The 16,943-nt window shown below is 46.8% G+C and overlaps 1 protein-coding gene across 6 annotated transcripts in view; it reads right to left on the bottom strand.

The window, feature by feature from the left end:
• Nucleotides 1–16,943, bottom strand: part of FRYL (FRY like transcription coactivator) — a 3,055,992-nt gene that overhangs the window by 2,458,096 nt on the left and 580,953 nt on the right. For all 6 annotated transcript variants that reach the window (XM_069631694.1, XM_069631695.1, XM_069631691.1 and 3 more), the window contains one exon: nt 7,654–7,752. In XM_069631694.1, the coding sequence (XP_069487795.1) occupies nt 7,654–7,752 (99 nt within the window). The remainder of the gene's footprint in view (nt 1–7,653; nt 7,753–16,943) is intronic.

Raw genomic sequence — 16,943 nt, 5'->3', positions numbered from 1 at the left:
GGAAACAGGTGTCTAAACTATAGGCGAGGCCCCCTGGGTAATGGAAGACTTGGTACCGTTTGACGACACTCAGGTTCACCAGGCCGAGTCGTAACTTTCGACATGCCTGTTAGGGAGAATTCTCATAAATGTGCTAATTCCCTTCACCTTACAAACCCCTAGCAACTTTGCTGGATTTTGAGGACTTGATTTTTTTACCTGGAAAGAGAGCCTTTTTTCCCACTCATGTATTTTGATGTGCGTTTTACTCTTGTGTTCTTTGATTATGGAGTTTTAGAGGTCAGCAGCTAGAAGCTGCCTTTCACCAGCACCCCCACTAGTTTTCTGGCCAAAAACGAAGTAACCAAAAAACAAGTATTAAAATAGCAGTCCATGTTCCAATTCACAGCAAACAGCAAAAAAATAAATATACTTAAGACAAGGCAACAGAGGGCATGTAAACAAGTGAGGGAGGTTTAGTGCAAACATGTACTCCCTGTCCCATTCTTAAAAGGCTTAAACATGTATGCACTTTGCAGTCTTGTGACAGAGACGGGACCACATTATTTAAGAAATAGCAAGGAAACAAATTACACTACAAAAATAAGATATGCCTTGACAGGATGGAGTTTGAAGAGGTCCATGCCAATGACAACGCAGATTTATGTATGCATATACCAGACATTCAATGGAAAGAAAACAATGACATTGAACGGAAATTTGCTTTTCGCATTTAACTTTACTCAAGACAGAAAGTATTTTTAACCTTCCTGCAAACAACAAGTTACTTACCAACTGTAACAATCTTTCGACTGGATGTTCCTACCACGTAATCCTACCACGTAATTCCTCATCTTAGATATTCAATATCTTCAGATTTGCTGCTTTGGGGAAAAAAAAAGAAGAAATCGCCACCAGGGGGTGCTGTGCTCGAGGTTGTGGCATCGATGTCCCTTGGAGGCATCTGTCGAATGTCGACGTCATCTGTAGTATAAATGGCTCAAGCCGAACACGTTTGCATCAGGTCTGTTTTTTCATATTTTTTTAAATGAGGAGTAGATGAGGTGTACCCCTTAGACCTCAAGGAACATTGAGTGTAAACACACGTTAACTGTAAAGCGGGGTAGGTTGGGAGGGTTGACGAAGAATATGTAGGAGGAACATCCAGTCGGAAGAACGTTACAGTTGCTAAGTAACTTGTTCTTCCAATGGATTGTGTCCTCCCAAGTATTCCTCATCTTAAATAAGCTCCCAAAGCAGTATGAATTTGGAGGAGGGAGTACCAGAAATATTAATTATGGACTGTATGAAGTACAGCTTTTGCAAAGAGACACGCTTGTGTTGAAGAATCTAGAGAGTAATGCTTCACAAAAGTGTGCATAGATGACCAGGTGGCTGCTGCACAAATATCCTGCACGGGGACACCCCTCTGAAGAGCTGTTAAGTTGCCATGCCCCCAGTTGAATGAGCTCTTAGCCCATCTGGAGGATCTTTTCCAGCCAACCTATAACATTCAGTGATTAACAAAATGATCCATATTTGCTTTGTTACTGCTAAACCCAATTTGTGTCCAGTATATCCCATAAACAGTTGGTCACATTGTCGGAATTTAGCCAATCTGGAAATATAGAAACTAAGAGCCCTTTTTGGGTCTAGTCCGTGTAATCTTTCTTCCTCATTACTTGCATGAGGAGGAGGATAAAAAGAAGGTAATGTTATTTTTTGTGACAGATGAAAGTCGGACAATTTTTGGCACAAAGGAGGGTTTAACCCTAAGAATAACTTCATCCCTATGAAAAATGGTGTGAGGAGGCTTACTAGAAAGTGCCTGCAACTCACTCACCCTGCGGGCTGATGTAATTGCCACTAAACGTATTGTTTTTAAAGTAAGGAGCCTTAGTGGACAAGAATGCAAAGGTTCAAATGGAATACATGTGAGAAATTTTAAACTAAATTTAAATCCCACAAGTGAGACCCCGCCACGTGCAGCAGATACAGAGCGCAAAGGACAAAAAGGCTCATGAAGGGGGGTGCGAGGGTGGTGGCAGTGACCAAAATTGAGTATTCAGCAATTGTATTGTTGTAATTTGCACTGCATGTTTGGTTGTATTGTTGTTTGGTTTGATTAAATTTAATAAAAACTTTAAAAATAAATAAAAATGTAAATCCCACGCAGGTACCTGAAAGGGTATTGGAGGGTACACGTTAGTGAGCCCCTTCAGGAACTGCACAATTATGGGCATTTTGAAATAAGACTTCTTCTGAGGAGCGCTTCAAAATGGATCCCGCCGCCAAGTATCCTTTTATTGTGCCAACCTGGAGCCCCAAATTGGCCAAGTGTAAAAGGAAAGATAGTACTATAGGAACATTACATTTGAATGGATCCACATTCTTATCCCTGCAGCAGTTACTGAACTTGTTCCAACGACACCGGTACAAGGATTTAGTTGCTGGCCTTCTAAAACTCCATTACGTCATCCGGAAGGTCCCAATCCTTATATCTCAGCCTCTCAGAAACCATGTGTGAAGGCGGAGTGTCGACCTCTGGATGGAGAACCCGACCTTCCTCTTGCGAGAGAAGATCCTCTCTTTGTGGAAGACGTATTAGAGGGCAAATGGACATGTCTAGAAGGTCTTGGTACCACATACTCCTGGCCCAATCTGGGTCAATTAGGATCATGGTTTTCCTGATCTTTCTTAACCTCCTGATTAGATAATGAATCACAGGGACTGGAGGAAATGCGTACAGGAGTGGAAATTCCCAGTCCACTACGAACGCGTCCCCTTAAAGCTCCTCTTCGGGGAAAGTCCCTTGAGCAGTACTGATCGCACTTCCTGTTGACACTGGTCGTGAACAGATCCACTTGAGGGGTTCCCCAAAGGGTGAAGATCTCTTGCAGGACTTCCTGAGCTAGTTCCCTACTCGTGGGACACTGTGCTCTGCCTTCTCAGAGCATCCGCCGCCGTGCTCTTCTCTCCGGTTAGGTGAACTGCCGACAGAGGGATTCCTTCTTGCATTGCCCAGAACCAGAGCTGCATTGCCCCTCTGCACAGTGGTAGTGACCCTACTCCTCCTCTTTTGTTAAGGTAGTACATGGCCACTGTGTTGTCCGACATTATCAGGACATTCTTTCCCCGTACAGAGGGCAAAAAGGCCTTCAGCGCTAGTCTCATCACCCACAGCTCCAAAAGGTGTATGTGTAGTTTGGACTGCGATGGAGACAAATCATTGCAGATTGTCAGATCGTTGGTGTGGGCTTCCCACCCCTTGAGTAAGGCGACCGTCACTACAATTATCTCCGGCCATGGTTAAAAGGGTTCGACCTTCAAAATGTTGTCCTTGGCAGGCCCACCACAGAAGAGCCCATTGGATAGATTTAATTCTCAGGCGAGCCTCGGGCACTAGGAAAATGAAGGGCGCCATGAGACTGAGCAACCTAAAAAAAAAACGATGGGCACTCTGGAATTTGGTGACCATCTGCAGAATGCCTTGAGCCCCCACCTCAGGTGGCAAGGCTTTTTCCAAGGATGCATCTAGGACTGCCCCAAAGAATTTGAACCTTTGAGATGGTATCATGTGGGACTTCTTGAAGTTGGAGAATCCCAGTCTGTGGAAGGAGTGATAGGTGGAGCAGGGATGTACCATGGCCTGTTCGGGAGAAGGTTACCTGATCAGCCAATAGTCCAAGTAGGGGGTAGAAGTGAATCCCCCTCTCCTGAGATTTGGTGGCACCACGCCATCAACTTGGTGAAAACCCTTGGGGCGTAGGTCACCCCAAATGGCAGAATTCGAAATTGATAATGAGAACCGCCAACGGTGAACCTCAGGAACCTTCTGTGATGGTGATGAATTGGCACATGAAAGTAAGCATCCTGAAGGTTCAATGATGGCATCCAGTCCTGAAGTTGGAGGGACTGAAGGATCTGAGAAAGAGTAACCATCTTGAACGTGTCCTTCCTGAGGAACTTTTTCAAGTCTCTAAAGTCCAAGATGGGTCTCAATCCTCAGTCCTTTTGGTGATTAAAAAGTAAGGGGAGTACCAAGCCTTGTTCTGATCCGCTACAGGTGCCGGTTCTACAGCACCTTTCTCCAGCAGAGTCAACATTTCCTGCACAAGGAGCGGATCTGGAACTTTGAAAGAGTTGCTCCGCAGTGGATGGTCCTGAGGCCTTTTTAGAAAGGGAAGGCAGTAGCCCTGCTCCACCATTCTTTCAGATGCTGTGAGAGTCTGCCTCCCAGTGGGTTTTTGTGGACTATGGCATCAGAAAGATCTTGAGGCGGCTGATGCAGTGGCTGAGGGTGAAGTAGCCATTGCATGGGTGAACTTAGCACCTCTTCCCCGTCCACCACAGGGAAACTTCTCAGACCTCATTGATTCCACAGTCCCCTCCCTCTTCCAAATGAGGAGTAATAACAAAAGGACCTGTCCCTCCACGCTGTTCCAGTGGGGTGAGTATGTGGCAGTCCTTGCAGAACCAAGGGATTTGTCCGCTGCTTTGGAGGTCTGCAGCTTCTCAAGGCTCTCGTCATCCTTGCTGCCAAATATGTGTGCCATCAAAGAGCACGTTAAGAAGTCTGGATTGCACATCTGGTGCAAAACTGGACTTTAACCAGGAAAATCTGCGCATTACAGTGCTAGCTGCCTTAGCCCTGCTGATACTGTCAGCAGAGTCAAGAACAGTTTGAAGGGATTTGCACATTGCATCCTTCCCAAATTTGACAATATTTAATACCGACAATATTTTTTTTTTTTTTTAAAAAGACCTCTTTCTTCCCCTTCGGGGATATGTTCAGCTGCCATTGATATGCAATCCAATAGGGTGAAAGTGAATTAGCCAGTGTACACGTGGCATTTGCCAACTTAAGGGCAATACTCCCCACAGAAAATACCTTTTTTGCCAAAGCATCATAGCGTTTTTAATCTCTGTCAGGGGGAATTGTTGGGAATACATTCTGTGTGGATGGGGCGGCCTGAACCACCACACTTTCTGGAGTCGGATGCTTTGTTGGATAACAGAGGTCTCTGCTTGACGCTCTGTACTTGCTTGTAAATGTATTGTTCACTGCTGGAATTAATTCCGGTGTTTCCCAGTTAGCATTAACTCTCCTTTGTAGGGCTACATGAAAAGGAAGAATAGGGTCCTCCTGGGGTCCTTCATCTAAAATATCTGAGATCAGCATGATCAAAAAGTGGTGCATGTCTACTCCATCCCAGATATTCTATGACCCCAGACATCAGTTGCCTGCACGATCCATCAGTGTAGTTTGAGGGATCTGGCCTTTCAAACTCAGTCTATCCAACTTGCAGTTTGCAGAGTCTCATGTAGCTTTATCCTTGAGTCTTCTGATATTAAAGCCTCTGGAACACCTTGTGTCCCATATGGTAACCCAAAACGACGTGATTCATCAAAATGACTTAAAGTCTTTCCTTGGCAGTGGGGTGAATGTTTTTTCAACCTCCTTCAACAATTTTGATGTGTTTCTCGTCAAAGGGGTCGAAATCTTAGACGCCAACAACGTTGAGGACTTCGACAGTTGAGGTGTTGAAGGATTCTTAGACATTGTTGTTGAATCTTTCGGCATTAATGACAAAGACTTTATTTTTGAAGGAGTTTCTCTACTTGAAGGAACTTCAGAAGGCACCTGAGGATTTCTCTCCTTGACACCCAGGCGCACAGGTTTTCTCCTTTGCCTTCATTCGGGTTTGGCGATATGGGCATGGCTCTTGCTTTTCTTCTAGGGGGTTGAGGCCGCATTATCAAATACTTTGAGCATTTTCAGTCTGAACCTCTCCCATTCAGCCGGTGACGCCGATTTGGTCAGCCAGCCGACCCGTTCCGGGGAGGAACTCGAAGAAGATGGCGATCTGTGACGCCATTTCTCAAGGACATCATTTCACCAAAATGCCAGGGGTAGAGGAAGAGAAATCACACGACCCTTGACCCCTGATGACATCACAGGAAGTGATGTCATTTGACCCCACCCCGAAGTGATATCGCGGGAAGCGATGGAACACAACCTTTCACCCGTTCACAAAACAGGAAGTGGCATCACATAGCATTGTACACTACGAAAAACATGGTTATGAAATCACTATAATGTGATGTACATTTCATACAAGAATGGATCGCCATATGTATCATTAAGATCAACGTGCATATGCCCATATTGCGAAATTACTGTGAATGCAAGCAGACGTACATGACCAAATGATATGTTATTAAATAGCACTTATGCTTAAGCGCTTTATATAGAAATAATATACACCCAATATCACCCACCCTGTGTTGGTACTCATTTATCGACCTCAGAAGAATGAAAGGCTGAGTTGGGGCGTTTAAGAACAGACTAAATCAGTTTCATCCCCTGAAGTGTGCCTGAAATAAACCTTTAATGAGTCTAGCAATGATTGTATAGAATTCCAGAAAGACACATTATTTGGTATTCATATTCTTTCTTATTTAGAGTCAGTGCTGACAGTGTTAGACTTGTGGCACTCCTGTTTTTTTTCTTCTTTTCTTTTAAGGGGCTTGAACAAGAAAGCCAGCCACTCCAGAAGTAAAGAGCCACATGGTGCTGGCCACAGCACAGGAGCTTGCATTACCAAGAAAAAAAAGTGTGTTTTTTTTTTTTAAGAGTTGGCAAGGGAGACCACAGAGGTGCAAGGGAGACCTCAGAGGTCGCAGTTGCGACCTCTGGCAACCCCTAAATGACGTCCCTGCCTTTTCTCCAAACATTGAGGACGATGACGAGTGGTGAGAACCATGCCAGGATCGGGACCTTTTAGATTTTTCCCATCGAGGAGTTGCCTCTCGACTCGTCAGAGGATCACTTCTTCGACTGAGTGGTCGAAAGGGATTTATGGAATCTACCTGCAGCTAAACGTCCCTCTACGCTCTTTCATGGCTTTCACTGTCATCGATAGACTAGACCGACATTCTGATGTCATATGAGTGGATCCTAAGCACTACTGACACACCTGATGGAGGTCCATAAGGGACATTCTCACCCTGCAGTCGTGGCAATTTTGGAACCCCGATCTCAGAGGTTACGATGCAGACGACTGCAATTTTTAACTAAATTCGATAGTTTTCTTGAAGGAACGAAGTGCACCCATCTTACGAAGCAATAGCTCTCACGGAAAAACGGACTGAAGCCAACGGTCACTGCGTGCGCTATATACCAGTGATGACGTCGACATCGAGATGTAGGCCCTCGAGGGACACTGAGTAGATAGTCATCGAGGCGTAGCGCCCCCTGCTAGAAAAAGTTTCCAAAGCAGCTAAAGCTGGATATGGAGATATAAAATGAGGAATATGTGGGAGGACAGAAGCCATTAAAATGATTCATTTAAGTGTGGCAGAGATGCCAGAAAGTAGGAAACCTGAAACGGATTTTCTACAAAAAGAAATTCTGAGGAGCATCTTTAAAATTGTCCCAAGGGGAGGAGTAGACTGGGGCAAATGCTTTCTCACAAGTGAAGCAGGGTCATGTGCAGGCACCAATTAAGGCGAATGGCACCAGGCACATTTTTCCATTGTGTGTTCATCTTTTAATGCCCAAGTTGGGTTCCACTCAGTAGGAGGTGGGAATCTGAAGCCTATCAAAAAATTAAGATGACAATAACTTTTAATACATTGAGAGAAATCTGTCATGATACTTTTTCCATATACCAAGGAATGCTTCTTTCTCAAGCTCAAATCAAACGTAGTGTGATAGAGCATTTCCACAAAGTTTTTCAAACATGGCACGTTGACTTCATTCTTGACAGCCTAAAAAAAAAAAAAAAAAAAAAAAAGAAGAGCAATATTTAGTACAAATTGGATATTTACAACCAAAAAAAAAGTACAGATGTTAATAGAAAACAAAAATGATCTAACAGACAAAGCATCCATAAGAAACAAAAATAAATTCAGAATTTCAGTAAACCGTGTTAGCCCCTTAAAACAAATGTTAACTTCAAAGGTTCTGATTGAGACTCAAATCAAATCCCTCAACCAGCGAACAGACTGAGGAACTCAAGTCTACATGAAAAAATCTGAGATTAACAAATTCCTTTGCTAAAAAATTATATAAACATCATACTGACCAAATCACCAACAAATCTAGCATAGGCTACATTGTCTGGTTTCCTTTTTCACATTATTAATATATGCAGATAGGTAAAACCTATTTATGTAGGTGTTGGGGTCTGAACAAAGCAGTTCAATCAGTGTGTCACTCATTGAACAGATTTGTTTTCCATTATGCCTTGTCGCCTTGCAGCAACTTTGAAATGTTACTAAAAGTATATTGGTCCCCTTAAAAGGGAAATACTGAAATCATGCTTTAACACACTCACCTTACATAGTTTTATGAATTCCACAAGCACTTGTAGCAAAAAAACTAAAGGCCTCTGAAAACAGTGATGTTCAAAATATACTTTATATTATACAATATATACAAAATATACAATAGAAAAAGCAATAGAGTTGCATTAATAAATGTTTTAACAAAGGCAACATGCCTGCTCTGTATGCTAAGGAAATACCAAGAGCACAACACCAAGTAAGTGCTTTTAAATCATGAGACTACCTGTGACGAATCGTTCCTTCTCCCCAAAGAGAAGCCTGCCACCCGCTCCCCTGAGAGGCTAGGCAGGTGCGCCTGCTCTGCAAAACCCTCCATGGGGATCGGGCCAGAGGCAAGTGGGACCTCACCGGTGGGGTGGGGGGCTGTGGGGCTGTAGTAACAGTTCCTGTGAGGAACTCCCTAGATCAAAAAATTTAGTTCCATACATGGGACTACCTGGTAAGCTGGAATGTTGCACTCATCTTTGGCTGAAGGCAATTCAAGATTAAACCCAGTGACACATGAAATGGAAGATTTCTCTTTAATATGAGATGCATAGTTAACACGACGAGGAAGAAGAGAAGAGGGGAGCCTGATGCACAGGGGAAGCACCCCAGCTTCATTACGCCAGCTGGAGACGAGCAAGCTAGAGAGAGAACACAATGACAAGACCTCACAGAACCAGCATATGCACACACGTTTAGAGTCTCGGGTCAACTGAAAGAGGAACAAGCAACCCAGTGGTGGTGTGACCACAAGCTGGACGTAGTGGGCATGATGCCCCAGGAACACCACCAATGCAACCAGTGTGGGAAGCGTAGGTTTTCCAGCTGCAGCACCAGTATCAAGCAGGAGATGCGGACCAGAGAACATGAAGCCGAGACACAGAGTAAACAGTCCCGAGCAAGAGCCGAGCCAAAGACTGGCCCCTATCAAGTGAGCGGTAACGTGAGGATGAGGAGAAGCCGGAGGCCCGCGGGATATTGTGATCAGAGAAAGCTCATCACAGTCACAAGAAAGGGACAAATGTGCAACAAAGTTAAGAAGTGAAAAGCCTAGCAGAGAGGGCAGAACCCACACAGCTTTTGTATAATCAATAAAAGAAGAGACTCTTTAAGACTGAGAACTTATGAGAGTTTAGAAAACATTGAAGGAAAACCCTGTTCAAGCATTTCTGGAGTGGAGGCCTAGGAGGATACTACAAGTAACACTCAAGTATCAAGACATTTTACAGTGGAAGACTTTAAAAGGGGGAGCACAGGACCCCACCAGCAGACACAGACCAAGATGGCGGGGAAAAATCAAGCTCTGGTCACGTTGACAGTCAAAAGAAAAATGCAGGCCGTTTTAAGGTCCAATGATGATAAAGGGCACAGAATGTGAAACCTCAATGTGAGGTTATGGGACCCTGAGAAGACCAGACCTATGGGAGGACAGCTGAGCAGCGAGTGAGAAGCCATGTCCGACTCCTCCATCCGACCCGGCACACACCATAGTGGAAAAAAGAAACCTCCACTGTGAATGTGTACTTGACCAATACCCTACCTACTGAAAACCTTGTCTTGAATGGTGGTCAACTGTACTGCATGTAATTTTTAACACAATGACCCAGACAATAGTTTCTGAACATCCGCTCCCTCCATTAAACTCACGTGATGAATCAGGATGTAGGGGAGGTGCACATAATGAGCCTTTTATTCAAAATTACTCCCGGCTGCATCCGACAGTCGCTTCAGGAACCATGAGCCTGCAGGAACTACCAGGAACGTCTGCCTCAACTACAGCTTCTTCTCCGTTTTAAAGTACTGTGCAAATCCGGTTGCTCGTTTCGTTCAACTGCGGGGAAAGTGTTTGAAATCTTTCTCCAATCCGAGGGCGTGTCCTTCTCTTTGAACTAACTTTTCTGCCAACCAACCTCGTCCGGAACTCGTGGCACAAACTTTACCGCGAACTATCCTGAACTGTGTGATCTTGAGCAAAAGACTTTAGACCTAGTGACTTTGGCCCTAAGCCTTTTTTACCTGATTCTATCATTGTAGTTCCTCTTGCTCAATTGCCCTGAGTACTTACCTGTTGATGTGGTTCAATTTTTATTAAACTTTGTCTTTCCCTCCATTTTAAATTGCTGTGCCATTTTGCTCCCACTTCATGTTGTGAGCTTAACTTGTCTGGAACGTATTGGGAGTGGTGTGCTGTATTAAGAGCGTGATTTTTAAACTGCTTTAATAAGAGTGAAATGTTATATAACTGAAGAGTAAAATAAATGTATATTCTTTTACTTGAAAACCTTGATTCAGTGTTTGTTTGAATTATAGTAATTGCTGCCCTTTGTTTAACTATTTCATACTGCTCACTTACTCTTGAGATAAGTCTGGCTGCTCAGCCATCGCTATCACTTTAACCGTTTAGTACAGGCTTGTACCAAAGGTGAATTTGTACTGTCACTTGTAGTCTTAATTGTGTGTGGTCTTCCCAAAGGGTACTGCATATAATTCTGCCTAACAATCCTCACAGATCAGATGCGGTGGATGGTCTGGGTCCCGGAACACTGAGGGTGGACCAGGGACCCCAAGAGCGAGGAGTCGCCAACGAGTTATGGGAAAGTGAGATGAGGACCAGCATATCCACCCCGGGGCGTATGACGGCCGTGAGCTGGTGACCAGTGAAACACTCGACGAACCGCCTGGAAGAAGGAGGGAGGCGCTGAGACCCCACCAGCGCAGGCGACCTGACTGCCTGCAGCTTCTGGGAGGACTGCGCTGATGGCCCCTTGGACATTTAACAAGCGTACAGCCCTCGGCAAGATAAGCAAGGACCTGAGCTACGCACACCCTCCAGGCGGCGAGACAAAGGTGGGCAGGCCAGGGGCAAGCAGAGAGTCTCGCCAGACCCTGGAAGGCCAGAGAGCTCTGCAGCAGCCGTGCCAGTAGCGTAGGAAGGCCGGCCTGCACCCAGCAAGCGGACACAACAAGTTCCAAAGGGACCTGGCGTTGCAGAGGGTGCAACAACACATGGACTCCTGGAGGGCGGTGCCGGAGTATCAGAAAGCACAATACAGGTACATTAGCGGTACAACACAGACGCGTGAGACCGCAATCCGAACTGTAAACTCGCCGTTGCAGCCCCCCCCACAAGCACCACGATTTCCCAGCACTTGGGAAGGGACAGAAAGTGACACCACCCGCCGAGACCAAAAGGGCCAGGGAGCTCGGTGTGGTGGACCCGGGGGTCTTACCCAAGACATGGGGACCATTCTCCCCCTGAGTGGCACACAGTGAAACAGCCAACACACAGGGGAACACAGCTCACCGCACTCCCCTGCATCTACCTGTGGAAGCCCTCTAACCAACTAACCAACTAACATCGCAGGGACCATAGCCCAGCTGGTCAAACAGCGTGCCTGCCAAGAGGGACTTAGACCATAGCCCAAGTCGGGCGAGGGAGGGTGGCTGAAAACATTGCTAAACCATATAACCAAACAGCACAACAAGGGTAATAGCCCAGGCCCACCGGCAAGACCCACGGGCGCACCTCTGCAACCCTTGCGTATCCTTGACACGTTCAATCATGAGTGAGACGGGGCACACACTGTGGTCGGTGGATAACCCCCTTCACTTGCAGAAATCACAGTGGTGCATGGTGCTGGGCACCTGGAACAATAGGCACACAAGTAGACTCCACCCTGATACCTCAAAAGAGAATTGGGGAACACACCTCCGATCACGGTAGGGCGCACGTCACCATATGGAGTGAATGACTAATTGAAGCACGTACATATACCAAGCTGATACGTGGGAGAGCACAACCCATGGCATCTCTGAAGCCCGATTGAACAGTCGTACAGGCACTGGTGGGCACCAGAGACAAGTAGGGGGACTAGCACTTATCCTGAAAAAGGACTTGGTGCGTGTGAAGGGCGCAAGAGCAGATGAGTGAGAAGCAAATAATACACCACATAGGGTAAGAGGATACGTCTCCCGGACACCCCCCAGTAAACCAACACGCTCAAAGGGTGGACCCATTGTGCCATCCTCAGAGGGACAGAGGGGGGGAAACAACGCCTTACGCTCGCAAGGGGACAATGCCAAACAGGACAAAAGGAGGAAGAGGTAAACAAACCAGCAGTGATGGTTTCGACGAGTGTCGCACAACAAGTGGGAAGTGGAAGCGAAGGACCGATACTGGAAGCAATCACCACCCTGAAGGAGTCCTTGGAAAACAAATTAGACACAGTTATGGTGGATGTGGGCCTCCTCCAGCAAGATGCACGAAACTTGAGAGATCGAGTGACGACAGCAGAACAGCAGGTGCAGCAAAACACCACCAATGTCGTCATCACACAGATGCAAATGTCGGAGGTGATGCAGCGAGTAAAGATCCTGGAACGCGGGCCGGAGGATGCGGGAGGGAGGGCACGACGGAACATCCGTATAGTCGGACTGCCGGAAGGCGAGGAAGGCAGAGACCCCATGGAGCATGTTGAAAATCTGCTGCTCCAGGAGATTGGGGCAGGGGTACTGTCCTAGGGTTTTGCGGTAGAAAGAGCACACAGAGCCCTGACCAGAAAACCCCAACAGGTGCCCCCCCACAACCCCCCCACCCGAGATCAATGATCACCAAGATCATGAATTTCAAAGATAGAGAAAAGATAGACATTTTCGAGAGAAGGGGGAGAGATAACCAGGAACTACTCCAGAATCACTATATATCCAGAGAACACTGTCATGGTCCAGAAGCAAAGAGCGTGTTTCGGTCCAACTAAAGAACGCCTAAGGGCAGCAGGTATACGTTACATGCTGCTATATCCAGCTAAACTTAAGGTGATAAACCAGGGCTGGTTGTGCTTTTTTGAGACGACAGAGGAGGCCCACACATGGATGGACCAGCAAGGTATCCACCAGCAACGACCTAGGAACACCAATGACTATGGGAATCTGCCCCGGTGATAAGATGCAGGGACCAATAGGAGTAGAGACATTTCAGCACACAGAACATAATGCAAGCCAGAAGGAATTTATAAGGGAGCGACGGGCTCCAAGTCTGCCGGAAGGGACGACAAGACACACAACCCCAAAGTGTTTTCACGAGTTTAGATGTCAGCTTTGAGGCATCACGCTGCAGCGGGCTGGTCCCACTACGGTGGCCGGTGCAAGAGATGCAGCAAAGCCAGAGCATGGGGAGGATGGCTGGGCGTTGGTTTGATAGTGCCTTCTACCAACCAACCAAATAATTGACTAACAGTGAAGGAAGCAGCATACGCAGAAGCAAAAAGAATGGAGCGAAAGGCGGCGAACATGCCAAACAGACGGCAAAGGGGCCAGGCTCAGAGAAACATCCCCAGTCAGAGGCCTATGGAAACGGAGACACAGGGAGACATTGGATTAAGGATGATGAGAATCAGTGTACAAGTAGATGGGATATCCCAAGCTGGGGCCGAGGGATGGAGACACAGGGCAGGGGCATACAGAGGGCTATGGGACGGCTGAGCCGAAAAACACAGCGAATATGGGTCCAGATATTGATATTTTATTTCAATGGCGCTCGTACACAAGTGTTGCAGAGTGCAACAAGGCAGGGGAGGGTAACATGGGAGAACAAAACAACCATCTTACTAGGCCCAGTGACATTGAGAGCACACAAGTGCATGGAAATGGGAAAGGGGGAAGGGGGAAAAAGTGCATGGAAGGGGGGAGAAGTGGAGAGTGCGGAGTAAAGGAGAAACAGATAAAATAAAAAAGCAGTGGTAGTGCAACCGGCAATTGGCAAGTGCTGGGTTTAAGGCAGCAGACAGGGTAGGTCTGATAAGTGCAGGAAGAAAAAAGGGGACAGGCGGTGGAGGGGGGGCTGTATGGGTACAGATACAGATCCCAGTGCAAGGGGTGGCCCGGAGGCAGTGCAGTGCAGGTACCTGGGCCCAGAGGACAGAGGGTGGCCAGATGCATGGTGCCAAGAGAGAACAGATCAACAGGGGAGAGGGGAGAGGGGGAGCGAAGACAGAAGCAAAGAGGAAGGTCTTGAGGTCCTTCTGGAACCCAAGATGGTTCTCAAGTTTTGTAGTGGGAGGGAGGCTGTTCCAGAGGGAGGCACCATCCGAAGATGGAGATCTACTCCCAGCTTGTTCTTTGAAAAACGAGTGACCCGGACGGAGTTGGAGGTATAGAAGCGAAGAGCTCGAGAAGGGAGGTATTTGCAGAGGGATAGCTGAAGATATTTTGGACCCAGGCCCCAGAAAGCCTTAGATAATACAGAGGGTTTTAAATGTAATCCTTGCATCCACTGGGAGTCAATGAAGGTATTTCAGAGCTGAAGAGATACGATCCCAGGGCTTGAGGCCAAGGACAAGTCTTGCAGTCCTGTTCTGGATTAGTTGCAGAGCGCGGAGAGTAGAGGCAGGTAGATTTAGAAAGATTCTGTTACAATAGTCCAACCTAGAGAGAACCAGAGTTGGGGAGACCATGAGCTTCTGGGGGAAGAAGAGGAAAGGCAGAGTACCTCTGAGGAGGTGAAGTAGGAAGTTTTACTTTTTAGAGACATCAGAGATGTGGGCTGAGAAAGTGTGGAGTCAAAGATGACCCAGAGGTTCTTAGCCTTGCAGGTGGGGGTAGGAGGAGGGCCAAGGGAGGCCAGCCAGAGGGCGAGGGGAAAGGATGGTGAAGGTGTGCCGATGTGAAGGGTCTTCGTCCTGCTTGCTCAGATAACTATCGCAACCTGGAATGTTAGGGGGCTCAATGCCAACATTAAAAGACTTATATATGCCTGGCTAAACAGGATAGCAATGTTGCAAGAGACTCACCTAACACGGGAAAAACAAACCAAAGTGGACAAGACATGGGGTTGGGGGGGGGGAGCAGGTGTACAGTTCCATATACTCAAACTATGCCAGGGGAGTGCGGATATGGGTTGCCCCAGGGGTCTCATTCCAGCTAATAAAGCAAGAACGCGACTCAGAAGGAAACTAGTGATAGTGCACGGAAAGCTGGAGAGCAAGGAAATGAGCTTGATAAATACATATGCTCCGAATCACGATGCAACAGCATTCTTTAGGAAACTTGCACCCAAACTAGCCCAATACAGAGAAGCAACGTTCATCTGGGCAGGAGACTTCAACAGCACTCTGGACCCAGTCCTGGACAGATCCGATAACATACACAGGAAGCCAGCACCCCCAGCTAAGGCGTTACAAATGGTCCTGACCCAATTGCAGCTGAAGGACGTCTGGGGGAAGGAACACAGCGATGAGAAGGTATACACATAGTGCAACCCACTGAATATTTACATGCATAGATTATTTATTCACAGGCACTGAATCTTGAAAGATTTTACAGGGATAAACATTAAGGCACGCACACTAGCCGACCATACACAAATTGCTAGCAACATGGGCACACACCTATAGAAGGGCTCCGATACCAACATGCGGCTGAGGCATTGAAGGAGGGCGAGTTTGAGGAATATTTGCATGATGTGATAGAAGATTATTTTGAGTACAATGTGGGACGTGTAGAGAGTAATGCTACACTCTGGGATGAGTTCAAAGTGGTGATAAGAGAGGCAGCAATAGGGAAAACGGGGGTTGGGGGGACTAAGGAGAGGCGCTGGCAGAGCTTGGCAACCTGGAAAGGGAGAATGAACTGGTGGAACGCCAGGCAGGGATCACTGGGGAGGAACCTAGAGAACTAATGGCGCAGAGACAGATGCGTAGAACTCTGGGAGAAACTGGGAAGATTGGATTATGGGAAGTATATACAGCGGCTGAATGCGGTGGGGGACAGACCTGGCAGGCTCATGGCCTGGCTTACCAAGCAGGAATGTACAAGAGACCAAATTAACGCAATAAAAGATGAAGCAGGGATAGAGGCCAGGAGGGCATTAAACTATTCTCCCACTTTTATGAGCGATTATACACCCCTAACCCAGAGGAGGAGCCAGGTGATATAGAAGATGCCCTGGCAGAGATAAGAATGCTGAAACTAGCAGCATAACAGGCCCAATTATTAGAGGTTCCCCTCATAGTGGAAGAAATAGAGACCGTAATCACCAAACTCCCATAAGGCAAATCCCCTGGACCCATCGGGCTCCCAGGTGAATTCTACAAGACACACAAGGGCACCATAGCATAGAGACTGCTAGATACGTATCAAGAGGCGTATGAGAAGGAACAGCTGTCAGACAGGATGTCGGAATCAGTAATTATACCGATCCTCAAACCAGGGAAATCACTGCTTGAGTTGCCTCATACAGGCCGATTTCCCTCATTAATCAAGATTCCAAAATCCTCACAGAAGTACTTGCTAACCACCTAAAACGGATGATACCCACGCTGATCCATTTGGATCAAACGGGTTACGTCCCAGGAAGAAACACATTGTGGAATCTCGGAAGGCTCCACTACGTGGTGGACCGGACAAATCGAAGACAGGGCAAATGCACTATAGCATAGTTAGGCGCTGTTCAGGCCTTCAATTGCATGAATTGGGAGTGGCAGTTGCGTGTCCTCGTCCACTTTGGAATAGGGGAAGGGTTCCTTCGGTGGATTAGGCTGCTATATAAAGATCCCAGAGCTAGAGCGAAAACCCAACGATACAGCTCGGAGGTCTGGAGGATGACCCTGGTACCACTGGCGGTTTTCTTA

This window comes from Ambystoma mexicanum, chromosome 6q (genome assembly GCF_040938575.1).
Source record: "Ambystoma mexicanum isolate Mex_15411 chromosome 6q, UKY_AmexF1_1, whole genome shotgun sequence".
In the NCBI taxonomy this organism is placed as follows: Eukaryota; Metazoa; Chordata; class Amphibia; order Caudata; family Ambystomatidae; genus Ambystoma; species Ambystoma mexicanum.
The sequence above is the reverse complement of the archived record's forward strand: the minus strand, read 5'-3'. Positions and strand labels throughout refer to the sequence as shown.